Below are 14602 nucleotides of genomic sequence, written 5' to 3'. Positions count from 1 at the left end.
TGACACGCCCATTCTACGGCAGCTACTTTCAAACGCATTTAGACAAATGTTAACGACTTTCCTGTGAGCTTATTGCAGGTTCATTGACGTTTTTTACCTATAATCTATAGAATGAGACATGGATACGCCTAAATTTTGAGATTTTCCAAATTATGGACAACCCTAGTGTCCTCGTTTCCAGATTCCAAAATATGGTAAGTTACGGATAGGAAATCATAAAATGATACCGGCCTGATCTAAAATGATTGTACGTCGAAATACCATGATATCAATCACGACTAACCTTTGTCACATTCACCGCAGCATGAAACAACAAAAACATTTCGACAGCGGTATATTCGTACTTAGAATAAATCATTGGCACAGAACGGTGTGTGAAGCAATACCATTACATATGAATATGTTTATGAATAATTTTCGAACATAAACGTATTGGCAATATCTGGATCTCATTTCTATATGAATTTGTGAATGGAAAGTGTGGTCGAATATGCATCAACAAAACCGGAACTTTGAAAGGCAATATTACTGATAATACGAAATAACGGGGCGAAATCATAAAAAATCGTAACACATTTTAGTCATTGTGCGAAACATATTGGCAATATCTGTAACTATTACTTTTATAAATTAGTCATTGGCAAGCGTGGGCGAAGATGCATTAACAAAACCGGAACATGCAGACTTGGCAATATTATTGATGATACAAAAGATTAATGTTAAAAAAAAGCTATGTGAATACATTTTCTTCGTCCTCGTCGTTGATATTCTCCCACCACCATCTTCTGATAGTGTTGTCTCGACTCGCGGTAATCAGATACTTGTCAGTCCACTGAGAAGACAGGCAAATACCAAGTTTAGTCCGAGATTGATGGTAGGTAGAAGTGACTAGTTGATTAATTACTCACTGTGGTGAACAGAAGTCGGAAGTAGACCTACAAAATTACTGTGACAATAAAGGAACACCACTGAAGAACGATATACAAGCTATCACACGCGGTAGAAGTTTGAAGGAATCTTATAGTGCAACTATTTGCAGCTTTACTCCATTTTTTTTTTGTGCAACTCTTCGCAACTTTTTTCGACTTTTCATGAAACGTTTTGCAACTTTTTTCGATTTTTCATGAAACTTACGATTTTACATGCAACCAACTTCTTACTGGAAATATTTGGCACTATATGTAAATAGATCGCTTGATTATTCCACTGTCGTTTAAATTTGAAGTCCTCTCTGATTTGACATACATTCATGCTAGACCACCGAAAATTACTTTTTCACTGGGACAATTTTTTCAGGCTATTGATTTTGTTGAATTCGCTAACACTGAGTTTTGCTATCAGTGCCTTGGATACGGATCGATTCGAGCATCTCATAACCTAATAATTTCAAGGAAATTGTCCATAAATGCAACTTTTTACTGCAACTTTTGTGAAAAGTAAATGCTACTGTTTACTGCAACTTTTGTGAAGAATAAATGCAACTTTCCGCGGATTTGACTGCAACAAAAACTTGCCCTAATAATAACCAGAGTCATAAATCAGCATTACAAATGGATGTAATCTGATTTAGGGAAGTGGATCGCTGATACGCTGGTGTGTTATCTTACCTTAACGTCCATAACGGCGTCCGTGTGACCTTGGCAGATTCTGAGATTTGACAATGTCACCAAGTCCCATTCCTTCACGAGAGCATCGCTGAAATGAGTAGAAAATAGTCGATATAAAAGGCGGAAGCACATTCACACTTACTATGCTGCTAAAACGAGAAATTTAACCTGTTTAAAAGAAGGAAAATAATTACATGGATTGAATTGCGATAAGGTATTTCGCTTTGCCACTAGCAATATTTTGAGTTTGTGAGTTGCATTCCAAACCTTCAACTCACCGTAAGCAGAATTGGTGAAAGTAGTCAGTACTGCGGCTCAAGTAAAAGTAGTTATAATACTGTAAATTTCCACCTAATTTCAGGTAGAAGCAGATATTTCCGCGACATATCAAAACCTATCCACATGGAAGTAGAAACTGAAGGTAAAAAAGGGACTCAAGGGAATATTTGCATACTTTTAGCAGTGGTCACTTTCAAAATTGCAGGGTGCATCTTCGTGAATAACGCAAAATAACTAATGACTGGGGTGAGTATTTTTGACCTAAAAACGGAAGATGAGAACCAATGTGATATAAGAAGCAACGTTCGCCACGCTGTCAAGTTTAAGATTGAGTACGATATCGGCGTGAACTTGGGAAAAACGTCGCACCTACTACAAATTTTACTCGATTTTACTCATCACACCATCTCAACTTATTTTTATTCGATGATTTACGATTCACAATGACTAGACAATGGGCCATCTGCAACACTAAGAATGAAAAGCAGGTGACAAGGTGCATTATGTCAAATGAAAAGATTCACCGACGCGGGCGACGCCAACCAAATGCAGTTTCCAAAAAATTGACTTCGTAAACAATTTAGACAAAATTTCGACTTTTTTGTAATGTCAAAAAACAATCGCCCTACTAATGACACTACAAGCCGGAGCAAGCTTGAAAATACATTCAGTCACAATGACGTAGGGGCTAATTTCGCCCAATCGCCATGACATTCACTCACCTAAAACCCGTTTCTATTTACCAAACCAAAGGTATCAACAATAACTAGAAGTGGCAGAAGAACTGTAAAGTAGGAATAGTCTGTAAACATAACAACTTGAGTATGCATTGCAAGTAACAAGCAAGCAAGTAAGTATGCAAAGCAACCCTGAGTACTCCAAGAGAGTAGACATATTTCGTTACTGACCACCTCTGACCATTGATCAAAGTCAAAATACGACAACCTGTGCCTACAAAAGCAGTACGTGTACCATCCAAAAATAGTACATTGTGCTTAAGCGCTCTTCGCCTCGATTGTTCGAAATCTCTTGTCATTGATATCATATTTTGCGACACGATTGTTGATATATACAATTTTCTTTCCAATTCTTTACCAGTTGCTGACGATTACCCATGACGAGTGTCAGCCGGAAATATTCAGGTTCGTTGTAATATGAATATACTATTCAATCGTATATCGAAATTTTTCAAACTTCTCACCAGCTTCATCTCTTATCATGGGAGTAATGATAACAGCGTGAACATGACAGTATAATTTAAAATCACTACCTCCTTTAAGTCTACTTGTAGAAAACTGTGGACAGGATAACCCAAAGCGTACTTACGTCGACGCGGTGAAAAATGTTCTCCCGTGCATGCATATCGCAGTGATCTTAGATTCGTGAGCCTGGATTGAGTTGATGGGCTCAAAATCGTCGTAGCGTAGAGACCAGAAGAACAGGTATCCGTCCAAATCTCCACTGGCAAGCAGCTCATGTTGTCTCTGACCATAACGAGAATTTGAGGATAGGGTGAACGAAACATATCAGTTCGTGGACCCTCGTGCACGTCAAAATGCTCTTCTCTTCGCTTGAGATTGTGGCACGAAAATCACGCCGTTAACAATAAATGAAAGGAAACTCCATCAACAGATGGTTGAAATCTGGAGGTCGACAAAATAGTCAGCTATGGTACTTAAGTAAAACTAATGTACCGGCGGTAGATTTCAACTCAGTTACAGGGGCAAGTAGCGATTTCAAGGGTTGTGACCAAGTCACAAGGTCCCGAGTCACAAGTCGATCTCACTTTCATAGTTTTGACTCGACTCAAGTCCGAGTCCAAGCCAGCTAGCAGATGGTCGAGTCCGTGTCACAGGGTTTTGACTTGAGTCCGAGTCCAAGTCATAATGTTCACTGCTCAGTTTTCAATCCAATCGAGTTCAACCCACTCTTATCAACTATGCTCGCGTCGTATATATTGGCTCGCATTCATAACACAGTAATTTTCCTCAGTCTTAACAACCGTTTCTGGCTCTATTTTCCAAGTATCAGGACTCATAAACGAAATACCAATAACGTGGTGACGTTAATATTTTTACGAAGTTACTATGGAATGTCTGTCTTGGCCATCTCGAGTCTTACGACGTGGTTCGAGTCATGCACAATAACTCGAGTGAAACACAAAAATTGACTCGAGTCGAGTCATTTTACGCATTAGAAAAAATGACTCGAGTCAAATCGAGGCATTACAACCCTGGCAATTTTCTAGACATGTCAGAACTAGGCTAAGTGGAAGTGAAAGGACCGAAAACTACTCAAGTAAGTAGTTTCAAACGTAGATTTGGTCGAGGGGTCGGTTAATTTTAAGATAGCACTGGTCTACAAATTTCAACTTTTTTTCGGGGTTTGGGTTTTGACAACTGATTTTGGGGCTTCAGATCTTCTCTATCACATCAAGTTTTTGAGATATGAAATATCCCTAATTTAAAGAAAAAATCAATTTTTGACCCCCCTCTGTTGTGAAAACAAGGAATTCTGATGCAATAAACGCTTTGTTATCTGCAATAATCCAGATTTAATAAGCAAACAAGCATTCTATATTATATTCACACAAATTTACGTTGTCTTTATTAAAGTTTCATGCCCTGGAATAACAAAATATAATCAGAGGTGGCTACACTCAAAGATACAAGATGCATCTTCGCAACTAATGCAAATCAACTAACGTCACCGCATGTAGGCATTATGCAAGTGATACAAATACAAAAGTATCCAATACAAACCACTTTTACTTTTCAAAATTCGACCTGAGATAAGTAAGTAGTTTTGCCCATAAACTTATTAAATGGAAGTGCAATCTAAGATATAACCCCTTGGGTAAGTAGTGCATGTAGGCAAAACTGCGTTTACACCGAAAAGTAAAAGTATTTCGCTACTGACCGACCACATCTGAGGCCTGGCTACAAAATTTCTGAAGCCATCATACACCATGACCTTCCTCAATAATCCAGGAATAATTATATTATCTATTCAGGATAAAGTTGAGTGAAGAAACGGAGTCCAATGAAACAGTCGTACTTAGCTACATATTACTAAAGTCGATCACAGCATCCAATCTTACCTGCACCACCGTCACTGGGCTTCCATGCCCCAAAAGTTGATGCATCACTCTACCGGTCAAAGAATTTGAGACAATGATCTTCCTAGAAAGAAAAAAATCATTTTAACAGCTAGCAGGGTAACAGCATGCTCTGGCGAAGTAGCCTATGCTGGAGAACAGTTTATTCCTTTATTCATCAGACAGACTAAAGACAAGAATAGTAGTGCCCAGATCTTTAGATATTCCTATTTGAAGAGCTTCTTGGAGGTACAGAACTTCAATATACAATTGGATAGTATATTCATACTGAAATTAATCCGTAAATTTTCGGCTGACACTCCTCATCAGTTGTCGACGATTACCCTGATGAGTGTCAGCCGAGAATATTTGGGTTCATTTCAATATGAATATACTATTCAATCTTCCTATGTTTATTGCATACTTAGTGATCAAGTAATTTATTCTAAGCTGTAGGTTCTGCAAAAAGGGATCAACAACTTTCCAACCAGCAAAAATGGCTTCATCTAATCCCAATGATGCTATATTAGGGCTGTTTTCTTCTGGATTCCAGCCATTCATTGATTAAATTGTCAGGTTACCCTAAAAAACGCTGCACACCAAATTTGGTTCAATTCTAACAAGTATAGGGCTCCGTGGATCCAATTAAAAATTTTAATTTATACAGGAAAATTAAGAAAAAAGGAGTTCAAATTTTTCTGTCAACCCCATGAAATTGTTGAGCTGTCTTCAGAGACGATGCAAAACAAATTTGTCTCAATTCCAACTAGTAGAAGCGGAGCCATTGGAGTTAAGCGTTGATAATCCTCGGATTATCCACTGATCAAGGATAATCCGAGAATTATCAACGAAAAACTCAAATAACTCCACTTCTACTAGTTGGAATTCACTCAAATTTGTTTTGCATCGTCTTCGAAGACAGCTCAACAATTTTATGAGGTTGACAAAAATATTTGAAAAATTTTTTTTTTTCAATTTTCCCTAATAAATTAAATTTTTTAATTAGATCTGCGGAGTCTTATACTTGTTGGAATTGAACCAAATTTGGTGTGCAGCGTTTTTTAGGGTAACCTGACAATTTGATCAGTGAATGGCTGGAATCCGGAAAAAAAGTTATTTTTAAACAGCCCTATACTATATGGACATCTCTGCGGCCTCTCGTATTGTTTTGAATCAACACTGGCATTCCTTTAGTCATTCTTTTGGTTGAAATAAACAAATGACGATGCTTGTTAGCAGCATAAATTCAAAGAGAGATCAAATTTATATATGATTATGAATATACAAGTAGCTTCTTACTCGACGTAACCATTGTTTATGACTTTTCAACAGACATGGGGTAATCGCGATTAGTAATCGTAATCGATTACGACGATTACAGCATTTTCGAGTAATCGTAATCGCAATCGATTACATTCGAAAAAATTCCGAAGTAATCGTAATCGTAATCGACTACTTCCTATATCTAATCGATTTCTCTGTGAAAGAACGATTACTTTTTATTTTTGCAAGGACTATGACATAAACTGAACATACGCGAACAGGGAAGAGATATTATACCAGGGTCGTGACAGCACAAACGTCTGTTTTTCCAACGCCACAGCTCATTATTACGTCAGAAGCAGCGTATTAGCTTTGCGCGTCATTGCGTAATAAGTATCCACACTAAATAGATATTCGATGTTCGTACGTCGTACATTGGTGTCATTGTAGGAACACCCACCGTGCTGTATATCAGGTTATCAACACGTTACACACGCCACTATCTCGCAGCAGTACAATTTATCTCCGCTCTGCCTAATTTAAAATAGTAGCTTATGGTTGATGTTTGGGTATGCTTATGCTTAGTTAAACGCAATTTGACCGTAGCTGCTTGGCGAGCAGTAGGCCTATCTAGTACGTACGAAAACCGGACAAAAATTTGGAATTTTGTACTCGTCAAATAAAACATTGCGATTTCCACAACGAAGCAGTAAAATCAACAGCTGGTGATATATATATATCAAAACGGAGCCGTTTTTGCCGTTTCTCGTAACGGCAGCTTGCAGTACAATATCTGTATTAAGTTGAAGGCAGAATTTTATGTTCGCTTCGTCTTATTCTCACATGACTCTACTTGAAACGGGCGCCAATCGTTATTTCACAATTCTTTACTCAACATTGGGGCCTGCCGCCATGGTCATGGGCTTATATATCATGTTACCATGGGCTGTAGCTGGAATCAGGACTAAAACAGCAATTCGTCGCCCATAGGGTGGTATAACCGCAAGTTGAAGACTGAATTTCGTTAACAATTGCATTATATTACTATTGATCTTTAATCCGCTCTCAGCCCCCGATGGTCATATTTACCTGTAGAGTTTGTTTGTTTGAGGTAATCTTGGTGTTCGTAGACTACAACGGACAGTTACACCAGGCCTATTTTCTGCATCATTGATTCCGTATCTGCCGACTTGTAGCACGGCCCATTGTAAGACACCGCTTACGCGAGCCTAGAAAAACCTCCAACATCTAGTTATTCAGAAGCCGACCTCGGTCGGACTCGAACCCGCGACCCAATGGTGTTGCAGCCGTGGATTATACCACTGCGCTATCTCGCCACACAATTACCTACATGTAGAGCCGGGGGCACGTAATTCATAATTATAACCTCTGGTATCTTGTTACAATTACTTTAGTGTATGTTGTTAATTCGTGACCTCCGGTTTGTTATATAATCAAACGATATTGCAGTGGCTCAAGCGTAGCAGACTATAGAAGAAAAAACTTTCGTGAGACGCACAAACAAATTGTGATGTCTTTACATCTGACTGCATGTCTAGCAACTCAAGTTGTAAATTACCAGGGTCAGTGGTCACATTAACTACAATAGGCCTTGAAAACATTTTCATAATGGGAAAAAAGCAATCATTCTGTCAATGCGGCCGTTGAACTTGACAATCAAGTCAAATGATCCATTGGTTTGATGGTCAGATAGCGTTGTAAAACGTGTCGCAACACCACCTGCATTTAATTAAGTCTCATGATGAGCATACTTAAATTTGAGTGACGATCCAAACGCATTTGAGTGTGAGCATACTTTTTAACGTGAGTTGAGTAACGAAATCGTTGCTGAGCAGAGCATCGCTACTGGACAGCGAAGGAATTGGTCTCCACCCTTAATTACAAACTCCAGATTCCAAGCCAAGCAAGTGTAATTTTTGAATATCAATTTTCTTGTTTGTTCTAAATTGATTTTATAATATTTTTGTTGGATTTTCCAACGTCAATGGGAGCCGCAAGTAGGCTAGCTCGGAGCCGCGGTTGGGAATCATTGATCGAGAGAGGATTTTCAAGTCAATTAGATCTCTCGAAAATACTCTATAACTTATGTTGGTTTACGAAATACTTTTTGAGTCCCCTTCGAGCTCGCTCCCCACCCTATTGGGAAATTTGGGTTGCGGTAATTATGGCCCTGGCAAGAACGCAAATCATTGGGCGCGATGAATTGACCTCTATAAAAATGGACAATGGGCACATTATGACGTAACAAGCAAATGACGCATCTCTTTCAAATGGAGTCTGTTATCTCATTAAGCCTTACCAGCGCAATCCATATATTGTCTTCCAACATACCTTCTAAGATGCAAAATAAATGTAATCGTGAGTAATCGTGATTACTTTTCCAATGTAATCGTAATCGTAATCGACTACTTCCTGATTTTGCTGTAATCGTAATCGTAATCGTAATCGCGTCATTCAGAAGTAATCGTAATCGCAATCGATTACAATCACGAAGTAATCACCCCATGTCTGCTTTTCAACTAGACTTTTCGATCAGTATGATACATTACAGTGGCTAAACCAAAATAAAAACAACAAACCTCTTGAATTGGATAAACATTCATGGTTTTCAACCAAAGTCACACTAGAAACGTCCAGACACAAAGGTAATTCTAACCTGTCAACTCCACCGCTGATAATCTGCCAGTCGAAATAAATCATGCACAGGACAGATCCTTTGTGACACGTCAAAGTTCGCTCGCATTTCGACGTAGCGCGACTCCACACTTTGATTGTCCCATCGTGCGAACAGGACACACTGAAAAGACATCAACTTTTAATGGAACAGAAAACATGCCAATTGATTGATGTTTCAGTTTTGAAATCCAGCCTTGATATTATGATTGTTGAACCGTTGCTGGTTTAGTAAGTCATGCAAAGATGGAGGGTACGTACATGATCAAGTAATTTATTGGTCATATTTACAACATGGTTCCTTTTTAATGCGGCTGAAAAATTCAGATGAATAGCACAGTAAAATATCTGACGAATCACATTGACTCGAGAATTCGACGGACATATTCGTCAGAATCGAGTCAAGCCATTTCACCCATTCAGAAATGAATCATCTCCACATTAGTGAAGTAGTGAAATGTAATGTTTCTGGTGGGGGTCTAAAAGTCTACCATTATCATATCCAGTGATTCCCAACCGCGGGTCTCAGAGCCATATGCAGCTCTGAGGTAGCCTTCCTGCGGCTCTAACTGACCTCCAAATATGCCACAAAAATATCATAGACGAAAGTTGCTGTTTTTTCCATGAGTAGTTAATAGTTATAGCCAATCATTTTACATGAATGCTATAATGAGTGGTATCAGTTATGTTTAAAGCCTTCCAAGGCCGCTTCTTTAAACCCGGAAAGAGAATCCTACCAGACTAGCATCAAACGCATGGATGGATACCCGTCAGGAAAGGATATATATTGAGTTCTGCTGGTCATACACCTTTATGTATCGTCTCTGAAAATTTCGACATCAAAATAATGGCTCACAGTCAAGTATAAATTGCAATAAGTCCAACATTACCCAGCGTATAATCGCTCCCACATAACGATATAATAGTATGTTGTAGTAATGATACGCGTTATCAGTTTATCTCAACGTATACCACTCGCGAAACAGCGTGTATCCATGCTAAAATAACCGACATAGAATCTGTAGAAGTCTATGTGCATGCTCTTTTTTAATTAAGTGGATGGTGAGATCCAGGAGTATAGGGTAGGTACCTTTACGTTTTCGTTATAAGTAGGGCAAGTTTTTGCAACTTTTTTTACAGCTTCCGACAGCTTCCTAAATACTCGTAAGATATGTAGAATGCTGTTTTAAGCTGCTTGAAGGAATCTTATGGTGCAACATTTTGCAGCTTTTGTCCATTTTTTTCATGCAACTTTTTGCAACTTTCTTGATTTTTCATGAAAGTATTTTCGATTTTGGCGAAATACACGGCCAAATTCGACTGGAACACCGTAAATCAGCACCGAAGTAATGCTGTTACGGGTATTTTGGGAGCTGAGCCGGAAAATTGACCTTTTTTTTTAGTCAATCTGGGAAGTTGACCTTTTCTTTTTTTAGTCAAATGAGCAAATTGTGGTCAAAATGCAACTTCTGCAACTTTTATCAAAAATAAATGCAACTTTCCAGGGATTTAATTGCAACAAAAACTTGCCCTAGTTATAAGTAGTGAGCGTGTTTTCATGCTGCTTAATACGTACTCTGAAGTTTGAAATGCGGCTCCGACATCCAAAAAGGTTGGAAACCCCTGATCGAGTACATACCAAACAAAGTCTGAGCAAATTTTATTGGAGGGGGCAGTTTTAAGGGGTGGATTTTAGGTTGTGGGAAGACTTTGAATACATCAGAAGTGGGGAATCAAGAAAAAGGGTTGGGAACCACTGATTTAGAGAAACGATTACTGTAGAAATATTTCGGCAGAGATATGAATAAACCAAAATCCTTTATTTAATTTACATGAACTTAGCATCGACCGCCACTTTTTGAACAGAATCCTTATGTCCAGTCAAGGAATCTTTCGGCTTAAATTTGACTGTGTTCCAGACTTTCACCGACATATCCCAAGACGCGGTGAAAAGCACGTTACTGCCGTCGGCAAGGTGAATATCATTCACACCGCCTGAAATAAAGTATAGGATGTTTTGAATAAAATCTAGCTCTAGTAATCACAGAAAACGCACGACAGGACCATGACGATTTTCCTAATATAGAACAATTTCGGAGCGCTACCTAAATGCTTGTACTTCATCACGTTAATCCAGTACTGAGTTGCTGCGAGCAATTGATCCCTTTGATAGGGTGCCGCAGGTCAAATAGATTTGAGAAGCACTGACCTTAACAGTGGGTATGGCACATATTTTGTCGTTCCCAACCTTTTTTTAGACACGCCCCCCTTTATGATAGTGAAAAATTTCGCGCTACCCTTATCGTCATATCACAAAATCCAACCGGGATGCTAGCAACCTCAACAGATTGTTTGGTGGCATGGACAGTTATGACTGTTGATGAGAGAATTGAGAAATATGAAATTAGGTCTATAGATAGAGAAACACGTGTGAATTGGGGGTCAATCGCGCAAAGCGCAAAAAATTTGTTCAGTTGGCCGCTTCTTCGCGCCCCCCTTCAAATGCTTTCACGCCCCCCAGGTTGGGAACCACTGCTCTATATGTTTATATTAATTTTTCTCAATCAACTACAATTGGATTATTGAGTGATGTATGTTGACTTAAGGCATGGCCGCAGATACAATTTCGGAGAGCAATGAAAAAGTATGTATTGAATTCATAATATAAAAACTCCATATTTGAGGGAGTGCAAAAGCGAGAAATTTTCTCATTCACCATTTTCTGTGACTTTCAACGCTTACCTTTCAGTCCTTTGGTCATTTTCGCAAAGCATTCCCCGTTCTTGTCCCAAACCCTTATCGTACGATCTGTGCTCCCGCTGAAAATCCTCGAGCCCTGCGGCCTGACCACATTCACCGTTCCGTAATGACCCTGGAACAGCAAAATATAGAAATGCCTTATTGATGATCGGCATTGGGTGTTACGTTGCCAATGAAATGTTAACTTACCCGAAGTACTTCAACTTTTGTAGCGCGTAACACATGCTCGTGGACTGCCCAAATCCTTGAAAAGTAAAACACAAAAAGAATATTATAGCTATTCAGTGAGACGTACGTGGAATGAGAAGCCAGACCATTATAAAACAGCGCTTTCATATTGCGTAATATATTATCCTTATTACATTGTAGTCTAACTACCATTCACTTGTGCATAATAAATAACAATTTGAGACAAGGACAACAAGGAGACTTAAACATCTAGTGCAGTGGTTATCAACCTTTCTGCCTTTGAGGACCACCACAAGTTTTGGTTGAGATATAACTCAACAATCGTGCAACTGTCATCTGTCTTGTGCTAATATTAACTGTAGGCTACTGATAAACAGCATGAAAAGTGACTTATCCTGAAAATAACATCATACTATATCCAGAATTTGGTTAGATTTTTACCATTTGAAAGCGAATTCCGCAGATGTCTTTCTTGGATTATGTGGTCCCTAGGGTTATGACTTGAAAAAAAATTCACAATTTTGTATGTCCTGTAGTCACAAACGATGAACTTTTGTGTCCTGATTTTAAAATTAACAAAACTTAAGGCTGGTTAAACAAAAACCTCCTGCACAAAAATTTTCCAGTTTTCACTGTATGAAGGATAGGCTTTTTTTGTAGATACAGACTATACAATATAAATAGCGACTGATTTGAATTCAACCGACACAATCCCAATAGCGAAGATTTAAAATAGTATTTTGGTAAATTGTGATTGCCCAGATTGAATTAATCCTATCGTGTTCTTGTTTACAGTCAAAATTTAATAATTAATAAATAATTGTTAATTTCGATTTTAGATGTGGTCTGTATATATCGTATCATTTCAATTTTTCTGACACAAATCGAACTGGTTGTTCAAAAAGGCGAAAGTAGAACAACTCAACATATTTTCAGCGGTCTAGAAAACCGATTAGAGGAATATGATTTTGAAATTTTGAACATATCGTATGTGACTCAGCATCTGTTGATACTGGGCAGCGGAATGGCGTTGTTGTGAAACTGCAAAATGCAATGATGAGCAAGGGTTTTCATAAACCACTATATATTGGTTGCCAACATAATATTATCGATTCTTAAAGCATATATCCGAGTTCTTCAATCCAATGACCTCAAAAAATCGAATTCTCAGCTACAAATTTGGAGATGATATGGTAAAACACTACGAAAACTTGGTACAATCCACCGAGCCAGAATTTCACATGAAAATAATAGAAAACCAAGGATGGAGGGATGATTTTAAGTTCATGTATGTGCTGTGCAGAGCATGCCGCTCTTTCAAAGAAAATAGTACATTACCACTAATCAAATGGCATAACCTTCCATCTCCACGCAATGCGAGATGATGGAGCTCAAGGGCTATAATTCCGTACTTCCAAGTCCCCAGATGGAGAGTAAACTCTGGAGATATCATGCTTATTCATCGCAAATGCGTGACAGGAAGCTTGGTATTCCAACCAGATGTCTAAAGATGGGATACACTAGAGCCCGACCGATCATCGGTTCACGGATAATATCGGGACAATATCACACTTTGAAAGAATTATCGGTGTCGACCATTGAAGCTGAAAAATTACAGACAGTTTTCGTGACGTCATAGCATGGCGGTAGGAAGTCAGTAAACTATAATCTTTGACCGCTAGACTGAAAATATTGATATATTTCATATAGCTTACACTTTACAGGTGCCCAGATGTAGCCTTTCTACTTTATTTCATGTTCAAGTATAACAATGGCTGTGAAGAAGTTCAAGTAAAATGCTCTGAAGCTTTGAAAATGTGCTTATGTATATCCAACTTCTTTTGAATATCGGCTGAATGTATTGGGGTTCTCGGTCAATGTGTGAGATATCGGTTTTATCGGTATCGACCCAAAAATCCAATATCGGTCGGGCTCTAGAATATACTAAAGATTATTTGCTGCTATCTTTGCGCACGAATGTCCTGCAGCGATAAAGTGCCTAAAAATTCCCATTGAAAGTCGGATATGTCCAGTGTAGATATCCCAGGCAATAACATAATAAGAGAAAGTGAAGTCAAATTGATGGATTAACTTTACCAGAAGTGCAAAATGACATATATATATAAATTTGCAGCAAAGAATACCTTTGAATTGTAAATTTTTCTCTATTTGGACCAGTGTCGAAAATTTATTATTTTTTTTTCTCGATTTGAACAAAATAATTATAATCTTAATAATTTATACCAAAATGGTCATTAATTCCTGCTACAGGTAATTTTTTTTTATTCAAGTCATAACCCTAGTGGCCCTGTGTCAGTGAAAACCCAATTGATACGGTCGAGTGTAATATTACGTGTAATGCTTTTGACGACACCTTTGGGCATGATCACAACATATATGGCACCAAAATTGAGAAGTATAATTTGTTACTGAATATATCATTTCTATCTACCAGCTCATCTTGATGTTATTCTGGAATAGGGGTTATTTGAAGAGCTTCTTGGAGGTACAGAACTTCAACGTAAAATTGTATAGTATATTCATATTGAAATAAACTCGAATAGTTTCGGCTGACACTCGTCAGAGGTAATACTAGGGTAAAACTAGTTGCTGACGATTACCCCTGACGAGTATCAGCCGAAAATATTCGGGTCCATTTCAATATGAATATACTATTCAATAGGGGTTATGTATATCACAAGCGAAAATGGAT

At 38.3% G+C, this 14602-nt stretch overlaps 1 protein-coding gene across 3 annotated transcripts in view; it reads right to left on the bottom strand.

Moving 5' to 3' along the window:
* Nucleotides 1–321: 321 nt before the first annotated feature.
* Nucleotides 322–14602, bottom strand: part of LOC145436117 (uncharacterized) — a 37565-nt gene continuing 23284 nt past the window's right edge. For all 3 annotated transcript variants that reach the window (XM_080313397.1, XM_080313399.1, XM_080313400.1), the window contains 8 exons: nt 11890–11944; nt 11683–11812; nt 10773–10935; nt 8924–9064; nt 4987–5068; nt 3213–3370; nt 1608–1695; nt 322–832 (listed from right to left, as the gene is read on the bottom strand). In XM_080313397.1, coding sequence (XP_080169523.1) covers nt 731–832; nt 1608–1695; nt 3213–3370; nt 4987–5068; nt 8924–9064; nt 10773–10935; nt 11683–11812; nt 11890–11944 — 919 coding nt within the window. In that variant the 3' untranslated portion in view covers nt 322–730. The remainder of the gene's footprint in view (nt 833–1607; nt 1696–3212; nt 3371–4986; nt 5069–8923; nt 9065–10772; nt 10936–11682; nt 11813–11889; nt 11945–14602) is intronic.

The sequence above is a fragment of the Botryllus schlosseri genome, chromosome 3, assembly GCF_051294905.1.
Source record: "Botryllus schlosseri isolate E-star chromosome 3, Bs_hap1, whole genome shotgun sequence".
Taxonomy (NCBI): domain Eukaryota; kingdom Metazoa; phylum Chordata; class Ascidiacea; order Stolidobranchia; family Styelidae; genus Botryllus; species Botryllus schlosseri.
Note: the sequence above shows the minus strand (reverse complement) of the source record. Positions and strands in the feature narration are given on the sequence as shown.